At 35.5% G+C, this 19,852-nt stretch overlaps 2 protein-coding genes across 3 annotated transcripts in view; one reads left to right on the top strand and one right to left on the bottom strand.

Annotated features, from left to right (window-relative positions):
• LOC112047617 (proton-coupled amino acid transporter-like protein CG1139) overlaps positions 1-4,158 on the top strand; it is a 34,522-nt gene extending 30,364 nt beyond the window's left edge. Inside the window, exons 8-9 of the mRNA XM_024084777.2 lie at positions 437-606; positions 2,764-4,158. Of these exons, the coding sequence (XP_023940545.2) occupies positions 437-606; positions 2,764-3,008 (415 nt within the window). The 3' untranslated portion in view covers positions 3,009-4,158. The remainder of the gene's footprint in view (positions 1-436; positions 607-2,763) is intronic.
• A 2,109-nt stretch (positions 4,159-6,267) lies between these two features.
• Positions 6,268-15,253, bottom strand: LOC112047626 (transmembrane protein 237). 2 transcript variants are annotated; one of them, XM_024084798.2, is made up of 6 exons: positions 14,476-15,253; positions 13,429-13,666; positions 12,460-12,697; positions 11,137-11,370; positions 10,044-10,221; positions 6,268-9,466 (listed from the first exon to the last, which is right to left on the bottom strand). In XM_024084798.2, exons 1-6 carry the CDS (start codon positions 14,986-14,988, stop codon positions 9,299-9,301), a joined length of 1,569 nt encoding a protein of 522 aa, XP_023940566.2. In that variant the 5' UTR covers positions 14,989-15,253; the 3' UTR covers positions 6,268-9,298. The 2 variants fall into 2 exon arrangements, with proteins under 2 accessions (XP_023940566.2, XP_023940565.2); XM_024084797.2 differs by having other exon boundaries at positions 12,451-12,697; positions 14,476-15,252.
• Between the last annotated feature and the right edge of the window lie 4,599 nt (positions 15,254-19,852).

The following is a 19,852-nucleotide window of genomic DNA, read 5'->3' as shown; positions in this document are numbered from 1 at the left end:
CTAATATTATATGTTACTAGAGGACGACTGAGTCCGCGTGGAAAGCGATGGAAACTTTGAACCCCTGTATCACCCTCTTCTATTTATTTTTGTACATAATGAATACTTAGTCTACTAATGTTACACGACATACTAAAACAACTTCAACCCCATTTTGAAATATCTTGAATGACATTATTTTCAGTATTTTTTTGGTATTACACATTTTACATTTTACTTCAAAAATGAACGACCTTCCATACAAATTTTCAACCCTTGTTTCGCCCCCTTCAGATTTAATTTTCGCGACTAAAAGTATCCTGTAACCTTCTACTGAGTATGGTATTCAAAATTTCATCAATGCAATGACCTTTTTAATAGCAATGTAGACCTGTTACAGTTTTATTATAAGTACCTATAAATAGATATAGATTATGTAAATGAATTTTGTTTTCAGACTAGCATTAGCAGCAAAGATATTCGTCATTCTGGCGGTGTTCTTCACATACTTTCTGCAGATGTACGCGCCCATGGACATCATGTGGACGCGCCTCAAGGGCAGGATCAGTGCCAGCTTCCATAACCAGGGGCAAATATTGATGAGGACTTTAAGTGTTACGCTTACTGGTACGTAACATTTTAATAAAGTAGTAGCTAGCGGACGTCCGCGACTTCGTCCGAGTAAAACTTTATATAAACTTTCACTTATTTCTAATAATATTTTCGCATGTCATAAATATATGATAAATAGTCCTCTAATCATTTTACAAACATATAACTTAAAAGATGAACGATTAATATTAAAAACGACTTAAATCCCTTTAACTTTAGGGGAGGAATTTCGAAAAATCTTTGTATTATGGTCTCTAATCGGGCTAAGTTTCATTAAAAATTCATCCAGCGCGATGCCCGGTAAGCAAAATACGGACAGACAGACAAAAAAGTGGTGGTAGTATTGGTGGTTATGGTGGAGGTGATGGTGACGATGACGATGACGATGACGATGACGATGACGATGACGATGACGATGACGATGACGATGACGATGACGATGACGATGACGATGACGATGACGATGACGATGACGATGACGATGACGATGACGATGACGATGACGATGACGATGACGATGACGATGACGATGACGATGATGATGATGATGATGCTGATGATGAGTAACGAAAACCAGCATTTTAAACCGGCATTTGTAATGTGCAACTACGGAACCCTATGCTGCTCGTGGCTGATGTGCACTTGGCAGCTTTTTGTATCTAGATACAAATTGTCGGGTAGGTAGTTATATAAATACATTGCCTATTTTCAAGACTACGAACGAACGAAATGAGTAAGAATTTTCACTTAGTGTTCAATAACACTTCTATAGGTATAGTTAGAGGGTTAGACACTGCCTACCCTCTATTTATTATGCACTTTGTTATGTAACATCTAAATCCTAAAGCTATAATCATAGAGAGATTAATAGGCTTGTTTAAATATTTGATTAAGGGGTCATTATCTCAAATTATCGCATTAAGCAAGCATTATATATGCATAGGGAAATTTGCTGCAAATTGCTTATTGGTAGGTATTTACATAGGCATCTAATTAATAAATTAGGCTAATGGACATTCAATCAGTGTCAAGGCTACCTACCTGTATTACAACAAACTAATACAACCTTTCTATTATAACTAGCGGACACGGTCAGCATCGCTTTGACATATGTGCACTTCTTCCATATGCATTGGTACCCTACCCCTACCCTACCTTACCCCTTGAAAACTGCGAGGTCTCATATAAAATTTCACCCCCTTTTTTAACGGGTTGGGAGCGGATTTTCAAAAATAAAATAATGCACGGTTTGTTTTTAGTCACAAATAGTCTGCTTGTACCAATTTTTAGCTTGAATGCTCCATACAATTTCACCCCCCATTTTAGGGAAGTTGGGGGTTACAAAAAAACAAAAGTAGCCTATGTCACCTTCCATCCTTTTAACTGTCTTCACTTAAAAAATCACGTCAATTCGTCGCTCCGTTTTGCCGTGAAAGCCGGACATGCAAACAGACAGATACATACACTTTTATAATATTAGTATGGATTAATGATTAATTTATCAATTATTTGATTTACTGAAGTAGAGATTAATAGCCTTGACCGATATTTGAGGGGTCATATGCTAAACCGTCACAATAGGCATTAAGCAAGCAACATATCCAGATGGGAATTCGCGGCAAATTGCTTATTGGTACAACCGGTTGCGAATTTACGTTGTGATTAATAATTAGGTTAATAGGCAGTTAGTATCAATCAAGGTTACATAAATTATTTATAACGGAGCTAAGAGCCTAAATTATATTCCATATAATTAGTAGGTAGGTGTAATTATTTGAATTACTAAAATCTAGTTAACCGCTACACTATAGTCTGATAAGTTCGTTGATAACACTCCCATGATATGCGGGCGACAGAGGGAAAGACTGTGAGGGTGTGAAATCGTCCGTGCGGAGAAGTGACGTACATCAGTCGTGGGTTTTTCATTCACGCCTCTCGCCCCACGCGGAACATCGGGAGTGTTACGAACGAAGTTGTCAAGCTGTAATTAAACTATTTATTACTCCATTTTACGTGGTATGTAGGAACCTATCGGTAAGGTTTTATAAACTTTTACCTCTTCCAAGTTATTGTGTGTAGGTACCATCGTCCAACTTGAAACTGCATCGTTACTTATGACTTACCTTTTTGATGAGTTCAAAGCTAACTTTTTGATGCGTATATTTTTTTCAGTTATTTTAGCCGCAGCTGTCCCGGACCTGGAACTTCTAATAGCCCTGGTTGGAGCGGTTTTCTTCTCAACCCTGGGATTATTCATCCCATTGGTCATCCAAACCGTCCACAAGTGGGAAAGGGGATTGGGCAAATGCTCCTACATACTGTGGAAGAATGCGGTACTTCTAATGCTTTATGTTACAGTGCTAGTTTCTGGCTGTTATTCTTCGATTAATGCGATAATTGCTAGGTTTAGTTCGTAGTTTTAAGTTATACCTAATGCCCAATAGTTTTTAAGAGACGAATATCTTAGCAATCCATGGATTACCCTGCGGGTGCCGGGACCATCGTGTGGAAGATAAAAAAACTTTTATAAAGCCAAGTCCTGGACTTTGCTCGGAATTCAAGATTTTTATAATATTAAAAAAGACGTAGGTATATAGTATAGGGGTCTCGAGAAAGGACTGTAATTTTTCTGAAACAGACTGAAAGGGTATCAATATTATTTACCTAATTGTAAATGTATAAGCCCTACAAGCAACCCTCGTTTGCGTGGGGGTTTAAAAATCAACAATAATATTGTTCAGCATAGTAAAATCCAAAGAGCCTTGTAACATGAAGCATTCTCTTGGAAAATAATTAAATTGACTCGAGTGTATTTACACACGTCTTCCGCGCCGCTCCTCAAATATTTCAACACATTTTCCGTCCCATTAATCTCAAGGAAATGATATTTTATAAAGGCCTGTCGCTCACTTAAGCGGACACCGACAAAATCAAAGTTAACATTTTCTTAACTGATATACACCATGTGACGAGTCAAAATAATTATTTATTATTTGATCATGATTAGTCATTTATGACAAAAGATGATTTCCTGTATTTCCCATTAGGTACATGCGGAAAATTCCAGCCCTGCGAATGGCCAATCCGCATACCCAGCGTGGTCATTCTACGGGTACAAACCTTATGGATACAGCCAAAAAAGTTCTGGCGGCTCGTTGTGTTTGGAAATCCATGCAAGAAGGCTATGTGCAGCAGTGGACGTCCATCGGCGGATAATGATGATGATGAATACGAAAAAAGCTAGTCAAAAATAAGGCCTCAAAAAACTAGGCTAGACACCTATTTGATATCACCATCTAGACCTATTACTTATCTTATCCAAATACCCACATGTAGTAATTCACTACCAAGCTCTTTGTCGTATTAGTAATTTGGAACAATTCCAAACTGGTTAACGGGACACAATTCGCTCTGATGTGCGCAAGCCTTTATACAATTTTATTACCCTGTAAATGGGATTTTGTTAACCTCCCTTAGCCTATAAAATTTAAGCGTGACTTATTGACGTATATTTGGTTTATCAAAATTTTTCTCACATTCGACAATTGTGGCTCGGTGGCTTTGATTACGTGTATATCATTGCTCTTTTGACATTAGCGCTTTTAGTAAAATTTGCTATTGTTATTAGCATAGTTCTTCTAAGTAAAGTACGGGTGATCCCACTCCTGATACTGTCATTTTTATCTTTTTTTATTGAAAGAAAACCATTAAATACCAGAAATCGATTTTATTTATTCTTTGATTAACAAATATAACATTATTTTGTTATAAATTTAATTGTTACTCAGCTGCCAATAATAATAAATATTAATCAAATATGTACTTATATAATTTAGAATAATAAATAATAGTGTATGAAGACAATCAAATTAATCACAGATTTACCTACTTATAAAAGTTACATTTTTAGTAATGGCGCTATGTTACTTTTAAAAGTAAGTATTAATATAAGATCCTTTTTGGTCTTTATTATTATATTTTAATACTAAGATTAGGATAAGGAAGACTAAGGATATCGTCACATTTAACTAGCGAAGCAGCGAGATTATGTTTGTGGCTATCAAACAGATGAATAGATTTCCATATTTTTTTTCTTTTAAAGGTGTCAAAATCAAGGGCCCTTAGCTATGTTGGGTTATTCGCTAATTCAGTGTCTTTCAGAGGATATTCATCTGAGCTTGTTTGCTATTCGTAGGTATGCAACATGATTATAATTTATTGTGTAATATCCATAACATAAATGGCAACAATACAATTTCCAAACAAGTTTGGTGGCTTTCAGTTACCAACTGAAAGCGACTGAATTAACGAATAAAGAAAATCTATTTAACAGGTGTCAAAATTTTAAAATAATGACTTTATTCTTAGCCTTTGTTACATATAATGTCTTATCATTAATGTACATTGTACAATGTTATGTAAATATTTTTAAATTAAATATAATTTGTAAATATGTGATAATGGCTATCTCTTTAATAACCTGATAGGCAATTCACTAACTCTGACATGTAGTTAACATCAAATAACCCAGCCCATTGTTAACGAAAGTTCCCATGTTAACTGGGCAATATACACTACCAACTTTATGATATCAAAGAACAGTTGTCCATCTGACATTACCTACGAGTAGTATCTCGGTTTTTATGTTAGCATTAAATAAATAGTGAATAGGAAATCAACTGGCATAAGTATAAATAATCACTAACAATAGCTAGTCGGTAAATGTCATGTTATATTACGCACGGTCAAAGGTGCGCAGAATAGGTTGCGCACAAAAAACGTAACGCTGTCATTCGTTCATCGAATTTAACTGCCCATATTTTTTTCATACCGGGAACTTTATATAAAAAATCGATTCTTATGGAGTAAACTCAAAAAAAAACTATTTTGAGACAAGTTGATTTTTGTTTCTGTAATTTTTGGTTTTACATTACGTACCTATACATTTCCTGATACCATTAGAATGATATTTAGATGTAATAATAAAGTAAATTCATTTGTTTAATTTATTTAAATATTTTTATATTATATGAGTAAATTAAGCTGATAAAGAGGTAGGTATTCTTGGCTATGTACAATATTTTACTGATACCTACTTTTTATATTTAGAGATAATATGATTATTGGAGAAAATGGAAAATTCCAGTCAAGTAATGGCTAAAATTTCAGAGAATCCATCATATTATGTCGGTAAGAGACGCTTTTGTTAACGCCGTCTATGTAGTAGATGTAAGAACCACAAAACTATAGAGAAAATAACACTCTTACAAACAAAAAAAAAATTTTGTAAATTAGTTAATAAATGAAGATATGAGGTGACAAACATACGCGTCGAATGAGAACCTCCTTTTTTTAAAGTCGGTTAAAAAAACCATTGCAAGGATTTAATTTATCGTTCTATGCTATAAGTGATTATGTTTGTTTTTTGGTATATTTATTACATTTCTTTGGTGTTATTAAAAAATCACCATAAATAGCCTATTTTAAGTGCCCACTACAGGTGTGAGGAAATCTCAAGGAATTGAAACAGCGCCATCTAGTTGCACTACTGCACAACTGTTTCAATTTTTCAGAAATTCGCGTTTACGGTTACGCGATAGTCACAGTATGAAACATTGAAAACTGATCCACACCATTTAAATTTAGATATTAAAAACTCTGGCGTTGCTATTTGGGTGCTTTCAAACTTGTTCTTAGAACTATGTATACATAAACTTAATTTTGTTTAATATATTTACAGAAAAAATACTGTCAATTAAATATATTTTATTTACTCGCGGACTCAAATTTAGCTAGACGCCGCTTGTTCATAAAATAGTATAAAATCTAACTGTGTTTGTTTTTTCTACCCACAACGACATACGTTTCTAGTCTTGCGTAAACAAATCCACTATCATGAGGAATAATTACTATTAATCAAAGTTCCACACCTATGGGCGAATTTCTCAGGTATGTTGCAGTAATCACAAGATTGTAAAAAAAAAATATTTATAGTAGAAGCGTGACAAATAACCGCCTAGCACTAATCTTTCATGACATATTTGAATACCCACAGTATCTAGCTAAATATAAGTCCGTGTATTTCTTATTATGATACTTAATTGTACATTATTAAAATAATAAATAATGTTTAATAAAATATTGTTGATATCTCGAGTTTGGCCATTTCAAATGTACTGTATTGGTTTTACATTTTGAACTTTTGTGTGCTTTACTTTTATGTGTTTTTTAGCTTGAAATAAATAAACGGCTAAATTCGGAATAGGTAAGACTATAGCTTGGCAACTTCGTTCGTAACACTCCCGATGGCCCGCGCGGGCCGGGGGGCGTGTAGCGATGAATGAAAAACCCACGACTAATGCACCTCTCTTCCCCGCACGCACGATTTCACACCCACGCAGTCTTTCCCCCCGTCACCCGCATATCATGGGAGTGTTATCAACGAACTTGAAAGACGATTTTTGTTCTTTAACATGAGTTTGTTCTTGCAACACGGTCAAACAAATCTTGCAAAACCATGAGCCATTTATTTATTTCAATTTATTTCTGATTTTTTGTGTGAATTACAATTATTTACCTATCTATAAAACATTCTTGTTGTAAGCTGTCAACTTAATAATGCCATTAAGTTATTATTATTTACATTAACACTATAATTAAGTAATTTTGTGAAATACTAAATAAATGTTTTTTTATTTGTATTATTTTAACTAAAATTATTCACAGGTGTCAGTTAGCAAATAGTGTGTAAATTGTAATTAAAACTATAAATGAAGATCATAATATCAGCCTTAATAATTATATTTGGAACTTTGGACTAGATTCAGTTATTATTTGAGATATTTTTGTGTACTGTGTAATATAAATAAAAAATAATATTTGACTAGAATAATTTGTGTGTGTGACTTAAAATAAATGCAATATGAAACTTATGTACTTGGTACTATTTTGTAATATATTAATGTATCTTATACAAATTTGCTATAAAAGCATACTTTGTGTGAGGCAATAAAATAAAATTTATTTTTAAAAAATATTGTACAAGTTTTTTATTCTACGAGTATTAGTACTTAACTTACTTAGTGAATTAGCGGAATTTGTTTCACCCATGCTGTTTGTGGATGAAATTTTTTTTTATATCAAATTAAATATGCCAATGGCTAAAAAATCAGTCCAGAGTATGATTGATTTCTTTTTTTATTCTTTACAAGTTACTTGACTACAATCTCACCTGATGGTAAGTGATGATGCAATCTAAGAGGAAAGCAGACTAACTTGTTAGGAGAAGGATGAAAATTCACACCCTTTTCGGTTTCTACACGACATCGTACCGAAACGCTAAATATGCTTGGTAGGGTGGTAATTAGCCACGGCCGAAGCCTCCCACCAGCCAATTTTTTTTTTATCCGTCCATTTATCCAGTGGCAATATATTTAATTTGATACAAAGTACTTTTCATCCAATAAACAGATGGGTGACGGTCTTTTCTAATTCGAATTTTAGACTAGCATTGTGCAACTTAGCAATATGTCTTTTCTAGAAGAATATACAATAGTATTTGTAGACATTAGTAATAAGATTTAAAGGTCTCTCGGTTTTCAGTTTACCTCTAAACTATTGAACTAGGTTTAGATATCAAACAACAATGGCCACCTTCCAAACGAAATTCTGTTGAGTATTGACAATTAATGTTTGTGTCTTTGGATAAAAAATCGTAATATTATAAAGCTGCAGAGTTTGTTTGTTTATTTGGTTAAACGCATTTATCGAGAAATGTTATTATTTGAAAAATTATATATTATCCCCGTATTCCTACGGGAACGGGAACCACGCGGATGAAACCGCGCGGCGTCAGCTTGTATAATATAAAAGTATAGAGAATAATTTCCCGTACAGTTTTTTTTACTTTATTTGTATAGCTGGTTTAAGGACGATATAATAATTAAAATTACATGATAGCATTATAAGGCAAAATTGCCCATCATTCTTAATTTTTTACTAAACTTATATTTTTACCCCATTCCACTAACTTTTTTATTTTGCCTATTTGTGAATTCCTATAGTCCCGCTAGATGGAGTTATAAAAAAAATGGTATGGTACTAGATACCCAATAACCCCTCTAAATGTCTATCTAGTTTCTTGGCCATTGATGTTTAATTATAGACAATCCTTAATATATTTTGGAATTTAAACTATTGTGAGTGTTATTCACAATAATTAATTATGAAACACGGCTTGGATCACGCCACGTTGCAAGAAACTGCTCATGACTAAGAGCCCCGTATGGATTCGAAATTAATCAAACATACTCCGACGTTGTATCACTTGAGTTTTAGCCGTGTTTCATAATAAATTAATCCTTAATATACTATTTATTTATATTGCTTTATACCGACCTGCAAACCTTCTTCATATAAAATAAACTATATCAACAATCATCAACTATAAAGTTCAGTCAATTATGCTAATAAGGACACCAGTAGGCCTAAGTCACTTCAACGACATATTATCTCACAATAGCGGTAACATCGAAAATATCACTGTCTTTTTCATTTTATTGGGACGAAAGAGATAGCGATATGTCAGACAATGCAGACTATCTATCAAGCATCCTGGGCCTACAAGTATCTGGCAATTTCAAACTTTTATATATGAAGAAGGTCTGGCAAAGATCTCTTAATACATTGCTAAAACAAAATAAAGTGATCATCCAATACTCTGCAGCGAATGCTTGAACTGTAGAAGTTTGCTCAAATTCAGGTACACTAAGTCGGGAGGGTTGGATATGATGAAGTATACCAGACCTAGGATGGAGAGCACCGCCCGCCATATTGAGAAGTGCGTCCACGTGTGGTAGAACGGTGGGATGGTAGCCTGAAACAATAAAAATTTAATTACACATTATTAAAAAAGCAATTCATTAAACAGCAAGGTAATGTTTAATCTGCTTGGAAAAACCGCGTGAAATTCAATCAATACTTCTCAATGAAACATAATAATTTGTCGCAAATTCAATACAATGTATCCGGAATTAGTAAATGATGTATTCGTAGACAAATACTTCGTCTATTCTAGATCAACTTACGCTTGCTAAATGGTGTTAATCATACAGATAAAAAATTAACAACAATACTCATCATAGTACTGCCTCGTTGCCTCTGGTTAGCCTGTGTCTTCAGTTCACGAAGTCCTGGGTACGAATCCTAGGTCAGGTGTATGTCTAGATCCTGATTTTCTGAAATCCTCACCCTCATGCCTTGAGACCAACCTGTCGGCCACTGTCATCATTTATCCGATAGTGGTTGTTAATGACTTTAACATTATCACCTTAAGCCTGCCTACCCGCATTCAATAGTGTTTAATCTAAGCTCTCCTGTAAAGGTCTGGCCCTGTAATGGGACGGGACGGGTCTGTAATGGCACATCAAAATGTGCTGATAGTGATGGCTCACCGTAGTAGCATTCGCTGTGATGTTGGCCACAAACGGCGCGTACTGGTACACCATCAGCTCGTCGTACATCCTGGCGGCCGTGCACACCAGCAGGCACGCCGTGTACAGGATCACCAGAACTATGGGCTGGAACCACGGCTGCAAGCCGCGGGTCAGGTCGATGCTGGTTATATCTAACCTGGAAAGGGGAAACAGATTATAAATAACATACACCAGAGATAAACCCGTCGAAGGCGTCCAATCTTCCCATGAGACTAGCCATCTAGGTAGGCAATTTTAAAAAGTGTGTGTGCAAATATGTGGTCAAACACTAGAGCACTCTCTATACACTTAAATCCTTTTTTTCAAACAGCACACCGACAAGGGAATTAGGTGCATGACATGTCATTGAATTTTCGGCAGCAGACTTAAATATTGCAGAAGTAAAACGAAGCGTGAATTTATGGAGACCGTGAAGTTGAGAAATCGTAAACCTATTGGCACTTGCTACGGCTAACGGCTCATCATGATGGAAAAGTTGCCAAAAAAATAAATGTATAATAAATAAATGGCTGCAGAAAGAAGACTCAAGGAAACATTTAAGTCGCGAGTGCCGCTCAATTATTTTGCCTCGCCAAAAAAGAAAGAAAAATATATGAAGTTGACTACTAATCTTTGTTTACAATTTGACTTCGTTAGGCATTTGAAGCAGAAGAAGTAGTACTCAGTTAGGGAATTTTAAATCCATTCCCTAATTGACACAGAAAAAGTAGTAGGCGGCCACATATAATAAAAACTATCATGTTAAATAGAGGTAGTGCTCTATTTAACATGTCAAGGCCAACAAATCTCTTCCCTGCATGAGCACGAGTCAAGGCCAATAAATGTCCTGCCTGTAGCAAAGTGGCACGTCGTTTCTCTTTCTATGATCGCAAATGCTTCGAAAACTAGAAAAATGTATGGGAATGACATTTGCTATCGACAGGTCACGTGATCAAGATCTGTCATTCCCATACATTTTTCTGGTTTTCGAAGCGTTCGTCTACAGGGCGCACGTAATTCGAAGAACTTGTCTACAGGGTCGGTCATTAATCATTTTCTGCCACTCATTTACCTGTCCAAAACAGACAGCAAGCACAGCACACAGAAGAAGTAGTAGGCGGCCACGTATGGCATGGTGACGAGTGCGTGGAAGGACAGGTGTGTAGCGTCCAGACTGTCGGAGTAGCTGATGAGCAGCAGGTGCAGCAGCGACAGGCCGCCCAGCACGCCGTGGCACGCCGCCGCCGCGCTGCGCCACGCCTTCTGCACCGTCAGCGCCACGTCCAGAGGCGTCAGCTCACCTATCCTAGTTAACATAAATGTGGTTTTAATTTTTGAAGTAAAACTTTTTTATTCACTGGCTTGGATTGGGGGATTAGCTTATGGGGGTTAAAACTAAAAATGACAAAATGACAGGCGTATAAACACCCCTATAGTGTAAAAATATAGAACACTAAAAACTCCTTACATTATAGGAAATTATGATGTTGACTGAAAAAAAGGAATATGTTATTCTTCAGTGTAAAAACAACTTAATTGCCTTAATTTAGAGTTGAAAGTTGTTAATTCTTTACAACTACTTAATATTTTCAATTAACACATACAAAGTTTTCTTTCGAAAACATTCCATTGGTAATCTTTTGCTTTTTTTTTTTTGATAAAATCAAATTTATATTAAAAGAAAATAGACTTAAATAGAGCTCATATAGAGTAAACTTTAGTTAATACTTAACTTGTTTACTGCAAGGAAACTGTGTTACAGTACTGACTAAAGTTTACTGTATGTGACCGTAAATAAATCAATTTTCTTATAATACAAAGACATTAGCGTAAGACTACATATATGAGGGTATGCAGTCCTTTCTATTGCTAAAGCATTAGATTTAGCGTTCTATGTCTTGTGGTCTAAACACACTTGATTTTCTTTTGGTGTGAAATAGTCTAAAAAAGCTCTGACATAGGAGTTCTACTCCTACTAACTCCTATGTCAGAGCTTTTTTTACCTTACCAGAATTATATTTGTCTTATTGTTGCCAGACAAATCTGTAGATAAATATAATTTTAATCTGCCAAATAAATATAGTTCCACTTTAATTCTACTACCATATCCCTCAAACAGCTATTAAGCTACACTTAGCATTTGGCAGATTAAAATTATATTTATCTAAAGATTTGTCTGGCAACAATTAGACAAATATAATTCTGGTAAGCACGTCTGGTTCACGTGGCGCACGATAAGCGTAAACACTTTTAAAGAAAATGAAAACAAAATTCTGTTATGATGAGTTACAAACATGTCACAAGAGAATTATAATTGCGACTTTGGCACATGAGTAATAAAATAAACAAATTGATTTGTCATGTCTAATAAAATTGTATAAAGTACCTTAAATACCTATCATCATCTCTAGACTGCTGTGACTCTAGCATCCTGTCCCTCGACACAGTCCTGAAAGTGCCGCCACCTTGCAAATATATCTTCTCAGGTCTCCTAGCACCAAATGGAGCTATACGGTCATCATTGGGTGATGTGAGAGGTGATGGTGAAGAGAACGGATTGTCTATGTACTGGTCGTGATATGGGACGTTGGATTCTAAACTTTCTAGCATTGTTGTTAGGTCAGTGGGACGAGCTGAAAAAAATAATTATACATAAGTTTTTATACACAAGGGCCATTATACTTAGGAGAGATAGGAGAGGGTACGTTAAACCCACCACACTGTTCTAATGCAGGATGGCAGTAAGTCTGCCATCAAAAAAATAATGTTTGACTGTAACAATTGTTACAACAGAGGTGTGGAACTCTGGTCTGCTCTATTTACAAATAACTGGAGGTAGAAAGTCCAGATTTGATAGCCTTACCCGGGAGATTAAGATTAAAATATACTTGTATATGTAAAATCTATAAATAAATAATTTAAAAAATCTTTTGTTCGACTCACAAAGGGGGTCATAGTAGTGTTCGATAACATTAAACTTAATTTAGGTGTTAGTACAATACTTTGTTTTTTGTTTTGTTTTTCTCATGCAATCAGTCGACAGAGCAGATCTGTTGTAGGAAAATTTGGCGATTAGAAGCAACATTCCCCAGCGGGAGAAGCTCTGTGTAAGTATCATATGTGGCTTTTAATCAAGTAATTGCCGTCTTTTCAATCGTCTAATCGCCTGTGGTATTGTTAATTGAAAAGTACAATACTTAAGCCTACTTATCTACTCAAAATCTATGAAAAATAAAAATAAATAAACGCAAGATTAATTTACTAGTTTTTCAGTATGACAAACTTATTGAGTTGCAAATAAAACTAATTCACACCACTTATCAGGATTATAGGTAGAACACACACATATGAATACAAAACCAACCTGCTTTGTTACTTGTTTTGGATCTAGTTCCAGTCTTGAAAACTTTCGGGCTAATATCCTTCCCATTTGCATTTGTATCATACCTCTCTTCTCTCAGTTTCCGTCGAGTCTTCCTGGGCTTGTGTTTCAACTCTTTTGATGAGCCGTTATTGTTTTCAACATCATTAGCCTCTATTTCTAACTCGCCACTTAAGGTTACCTCCTCATCCTTATTATACTCTTTTAAGTAATCATCAACCTGAAAAATATGTATATCATTAAACAATCTACTAGGTTAACTAACTTTTAATTGAGATTGATTGACCAGGAAATTGACCACTTCTGTACCTCGGCTATCACTGCCCGTAAATCACTGGCCAAACAGTACTTTAACTTGTTTATGTTAAGCTAGCTTGTTTACTTATTAATTTAGTTTTGTTGTTTATTTTTCTCTTTCGCCTTTTCTTTTAATTTATCTCTATTACTTTTACAGTGGATTATGTTTTATTGAAGTATGTTTTCCTTGCGAGCTTGCTATATAATATGTAAAATTTATTTGCGAAAACTTGTAATTGGCTATAATCTGTTTTCCATGTTGTTACTTTTATTATCTTTGTATTTAGCTGTAAGTTTTCCTTTCTAAATAAATAAATAAATAAATAAACTACAAGTTATAGTTGTTTGCCTTGACATGGATATATATTTTTTTTGTTTTTTAAAAAGAACATTTCCAGTATCTTTTAAATATGACCAATAGTCCCACTACCCTTAAACTAGACAGGAAAGATTGTATTAGAGTGTATACAACAATAGTCCAGTGTGGTGGGGACCAAACCACCTCCCATCAGTGATAAGTTCGGCCACTTTACCGTTGAGCTATTAAGGCTCCATTATTTAATTATTACATATTTCTCTTTAAAAGTTTGCACATATTTTCAGCAATATTATAAACTATATTATATTAAATTTAAAGGCATTTAGCATTAACTAAAAATTTATAGTTAAATGCAAACCAAGATAAAATATATTAAGTGTTTCAAATTTGAGAGATTTTATTAATTATCTTACCTTTTCTAAAGCAATAAGACTAGAGCCTGGTATTTCAAAATCGTGCAAATCTCTATCTCTATGTCGGGAAGAGTGTCTCTTCTTCTTTCTATAAGATGGGCTGCGTTTCTCTTTATGCCCACTTGACGGGCGAGACAATGTCTTCATGAACCTCTCATCCAAACCATTGGGATCGTGGGAGTAAAACACAAATGATGGGTTCTTATCAGATTTCTTGATTTCTTTCTCCACAAAACCTAATATACCCATTTTAATTTGATCATGTATAGGTAATTCGGTGTCCAAAGACTCTTGTTCGGATTTAGTCCAGTTCTCTCTGTTCTTAGACTTCTCGGAGGGTTCCTCGTGATGTATTTCGGCATCTTCTTGGGTGACATGACCGTTTGAGAGTTTTCGAGATTCCGAGTCACTAGGCGGTCTTTCTTTAGCTTTTTGCTTCGGAGAAGGAGATCGGGCGGCTGTGTGAACTTCCACTATCTCCTCTTTGATTTCTACACTTTTTCCTGGCTTCATGTTTAACTTCGTTAGCCGCCCACGCTTTGAACTTTAGCGAAACCGTCTCAACGTATTTAATATTTGTATTTTTAAAGAAATTAACAAAGTAATCAAAGAGGAAGAAGTTTTTAAAAATAATATGCTATCATTGTTTATATTACGATGAAAGCTTTATCACATTTTGGACAGTTTTCAATGTTTTTGCACAACTTTACTATAAAAACAAAGGGAACTCATGAGGAACTCTATATTTTCAAATGTCAAATGTCAAACAGCCAATGACGTCAATCGTGACGTCATTGCGTTATCGCGATTCGTTTTACGCATTGTAAATTGAATTCAAAAACATTTCTTTGGATTATAAATATTTTACTGTAATCTTCTTTGTTACGTGAAACTGTGACAGTAAATTTAAAAATTAAACAATATGCAAAGTTAACCCATGTAAAGGCACTTCTAAAGCGTCAAGTGACCTATATTATTAAGCGCTACTAGTGGACCCGTTCAAACTTCGCTGACTTAAGTGCTCTTCTTCCCTGTCCCTACCCTACCCTACCCTACCCTACCGCTACCCTACCCCCACCCTACCCCTAGCCTACCTCTACCCTACCCCTACCCTACCCCTACCCTACCCCTACCCTACCCCTACTCTACTCCTACCCTACCACTACCTTAGCTCTACCCTAACCCTACCCTACCCTTACCCTACCCATACCATAACACGCGATGGCGACGGAAGCTTAAAAAATGAAGTAACTTCTCCCGTTTTCTCAACATTTCCCTTCACAGCTCTGCTCCTATTGATTGTAGCGTGATGAAAGTATACTATAGGAGGAGTATGAAGAATAATTGTACCAAGTTTCGTTAAAATCCGTCGAGTAGTTCTTGTTTCTATTACGAACATACAGACAGACAGACATACGAAAATTGTACTGATAGCATTTTTGGCATCAGTATCGATCACTAATCACCCTCTGATAGTTATTTTGGAAATACATTTCATGTACCTACAGAATTGACATCTCTACAGATTTATTATGAGTATAGATATTAAAAATTCCCTATAAATTATTTTGTTTCAAATGCTTTATACGTTGAATCATTTTCGAGATAGAGGGCGGAGAGAACGCGGTGCGGCCGATGCCCACCACCACACCAAACTTGCTTGTTCAAACCTGAACGAAAGCGAATTTGGAAAATACAAACCCATTTAAGTTATACTGAGTGGGACTCGAGCCCGACCTCTCTGTTAAAAATCTCAGCCAACTGCCTTTAAAGCGTAAAATGTTGTCAAAATCAGAATATAGGGTATGTAGGGTAAGAAGGGGAAAATAGCCGTGATAGCCCAGTGGATATGACCTCTGCTCTGCTCTGCCTTCGGCGGAGGGCATAGGTTTGAATTCGGTCCGGGGCATGCACCTCGGACTTTCCAGTTATGTGCATCGCGTGTCTCAAAACGATGAAGGAAAAACATCGTGAGGAAACCGGCATACCTGAGAATTTTCTTAATTCTCTATGTGTGTAAAGTCTGCATTGGGCCAGCGTGGTGGACTATTGACCTAACACTTCTTATTATGAGAAGATACTACTGCTCACCGAAAATTGTTGATAATGAAGAAGGGGGAATAGCGCTAACAATATGTATCTACGTACAGCATCAGTTTTCTCGCTAGATGTCCAGCAACAAAATATGGATAGCAGGAACAGACACTAAGCAGCTGTATTGAATTATTATGATAAATCTAATGATTAATAAACAATGTTTATAAAATAATTGGCATGGACAAAGCGCCGACCGTACCAGTTGGTGATTGGACTGGAATCACAATTTTGGAATGTAGCCGACCTTTAGCCAACGCCTTGTGAGCACAAGGCATAAGCTTATAGCGATTAGTGAAATGAAAATATTTTTTAACAGCATGTAGAGAAAAATAATTTAATCGTACACGCGTACTTATTAAATGTCCTCCCAACCATATTTTGGCTATATGATAGTTAATTGTTTTTAATTAACTAATTAATTCTTAATATTAAAAGAGATTAATTAATTCTTTTTAAGATTATTCATTAAAGATTCTCATTATTTTTTTTAAGGTTTATTATAGCGGTCGGCAAACATCTTGAACAAAAAGTGGCGTAGTGGGGGAAAGTTCGCGCAGGTACACTTTATGACAATGGACAAGGCGGACTGATTGACCAATAGCATTGATAGATTGACCAATGTATTCCCCCGCGTTCCCTTCGCCCCACCAAAGAGACCGACAAATCGACTTCTGCGCATGTTTATGGATTGTTCAAGATGTTTGCTACGAATTATATCTACCCACGAAAAGAGTTTTAAAGAAACTATTAAATCCTTTATTTTAAAAACAATTAAATATTTATCTCCAAAAGTTTCTGCCTTGATTACCCAATCCCCAGCTTTAGGCAATAATATTAATTTATACTAGACGCCTGCTTGTGTACCTAACGCAAGGGGCGTGCACTTTATAAATAGGTTCTAACTTCTAACTATATTATACCTGTCTATATAAAAATATTTACATGAAATAAAGATATTTTCTTTAACAATAATTTTGTACTTAACCAGGTACCTACCTACCTACTAATACCTAGAACCAATGACATTATAAAATTTTATATCATTGCCTAGTACTCATAGAGTTTTTGAACAACCTGACCAAAGGTTGTAGGTAAACCTAATCACCTTTTAAGCATAGGTACCCCCCTACGTATCTATTTTGAAGTCCTCTTGGGGTTTAGAATAGACTTCTCATACATCCATCTATAAGTAGGTATAAGTAACATCCCTCTAATGCGTCATGGGTTAAAATAGGTACCTACCTAAGCTCTAAAAGTAGATATTCGTCTGATGACGTGATGGATCCGATGAATGTTATGACGTGATGGACTGAACCTTTTTCCATTGCGTGTATAAATGTACGTCATTAAAAACAAAAGATGGGTATAAAATCGATAGGTAAACCGCAATATTATTATCATCTGGTCAATTTGGTAAACTATTTTCCTTATAGGTTACCAATTCGAAGATGTTGTAGAAAAAAATAGATACCTAATAGGTACTTTATGTAATTTTTTTTGAGTAAAGTACCTACCTATGGGTTTCTTATTGATTTTTTTTAATGAGAGAATTTTACGGGTTGCGGTTTGTTGATGAAAAGGTATCCTAAAGGTAGGTACCTATATTTGTCCAAGAAAAAACCTTTTTTTGGTCATTGGTCACGGATTTTTACGTGGTGATTCTTACTACGGTGTGGAGTAGCGTAATGTTGGTCGACCCCTCACCAGGTGGACCGACGACATCGAGTAGCATCGACACAGAGAGTAGCAGCGAGTCGCTGGATGGACTGAGGATTGTGGTATTTGGAAGTCCCTAAAAAAGGCCTATTGCGCATCGCAATACGCATCGACCGATATGATATTGATGATTCTTGTATTTGAGAGATTGAGTGTCTGCAATATCCAAGCCTTTGATATTCGTTGCCATGCTAAGTCTCAAGTGCGAGTTTCTAATTCACCGCTATCTTCGAAATTTCGAATGCGAAACTCAAGTGCGAGTTTCGAGTTATAAAAATATCGATGTGACGATGTGACGATATTTTTTTAGCTGCTGAACCTGTAACGGGCTAATCAAATAGGCTGATATACCTACAGTTGAATTTTTCAATATTTTTATGTTGTAGTTAGCATCTGGTTAGTGTAAGTGGCTCCGCCGTTCGTTGAATGAATATGAATAATAACTTGTTGATTCAGTGGTAAGGAAGATATAAAGAAAATATATTTGCCACATATTGCAATTTTAACATAATGATATGAGTTATTCAGGCTTTTAACTCAGAAGAAGGTTCAGCTCAACATATGTTCCCCATAAGCAAAGAGCATACAACGCTGATTTTCAGCTAGGATCCCATTCCAAAGGCCCCCTCGAAAACAAGCAACATAAACCCTTAATCAAGTATATTCAAAACTATAAAAACCTATAGGGCTATAACTAGTTAACCAAATTAGTTACCCCATGTGGTTTTGGATCACGATGTCCTTGGATTCGAGTCTTATTTCGGGAGCGAATTTCTGAGCTTTCCTTTCTTCCTAGAATTTTTGAGCGCAAATATTCGGGCCCGTTAAGAGAATTTGGTGATACACCTCCGTAGGTTCGCTAAGCTCGCCAACAAAATAGCCTGTTAATGATGAAATAAATAAGGAAGAAGCTAGACCTACGTAAACCGTATGAATTGTAATATATACTAACTATTCATACGAATATAATGTTTGATAATTATTTTCATAATTATTTTGTACGAATGAAATAAACCAATTCGCACGGTTTACGTGTGAATTAGTACGTTTCCAATAAATAAATGAAGTTTTAAAGTCTATTAAAATTAATAAAACGTTGGTAACCTTTCTATGACATATATCAGCTCTGGATTACAGCATAGTGTTATAAGTTGGCATATGCATATTATTTAGGCTCAAGTTGCATCAGGTTGCGCAAATGTGACGTCATTTTGCCCACCGTCAAATTCCTCGAGTGAAAGTGCCTTTCCACTTGGCGAGAGTGGGGAGCCTTGAAGGAGCCATTTAGGTTTTTGTTGAATCAGAAAGATCATTGCTCTGGCATGTCCGCACTTGCGTTTTAATAAAAAAAAATGTAGGTGAGAAAATAGCGTTGAGTTCGTTGTGTAAGTTTGGCACTACACAAGTTGCAAATAAGCTTCTCGGTGGACAACAATGAATTTCCTTTTATAAAAATCTAGGAGAAAAAGTTTTTCTTCTAAATTTTTAAAATTATCTAGGAGTCGAATCTACGGCCTTCCAGTCATAAAATTATACACATCTGCGTGTATTTATACGTGAAATC

Source organism: Bicyclus anynana, chromosome 6 (assembly GCF_947172395.1).
Source record: "Bicyclus anynana chromosome 6, ilBicAnyn1.1, whole genome shotgun sequence".
Taxonomy (NCBI): domain Eukaryota; kingdom Metazoa; phylum Arthropoda; class Insecta; order Lepidoptera; family Nymphalidae; genus Bicyclus; species Bicyclus anynana.
This window is presented reverse-complemented; position numbering and strand designations above follow the sequence as displayed.

What these genes read in the sequence shown, in the direction of transcription:
- LOC112047626 (XM_024084797.2), bottom strand. Translation starts at nt 14,988, where the DNA reads ATGAAGCCAGGAAAAAGTGTAGAAATCAAAGAGGAGATAGTGGAAGTT. An exon ending in TTGCTGTCTGTTTTGGACAG is followed by an intron (nt 10,222 to 11,136) that starts GTAAATGAGTGG and finishes TCCCCTTTCCAG; the next exon opens with GTTAGATATAACCAGCATCG. An exon ending in TCACAGCGAATGCTACTACG is followed by an intron (nt 9,467 to 10,043) that starts GTGAGCCATCAC and finishes TTATTGTTTCAG; the next exon opens with GCTACCATCCCACCGTTCTA.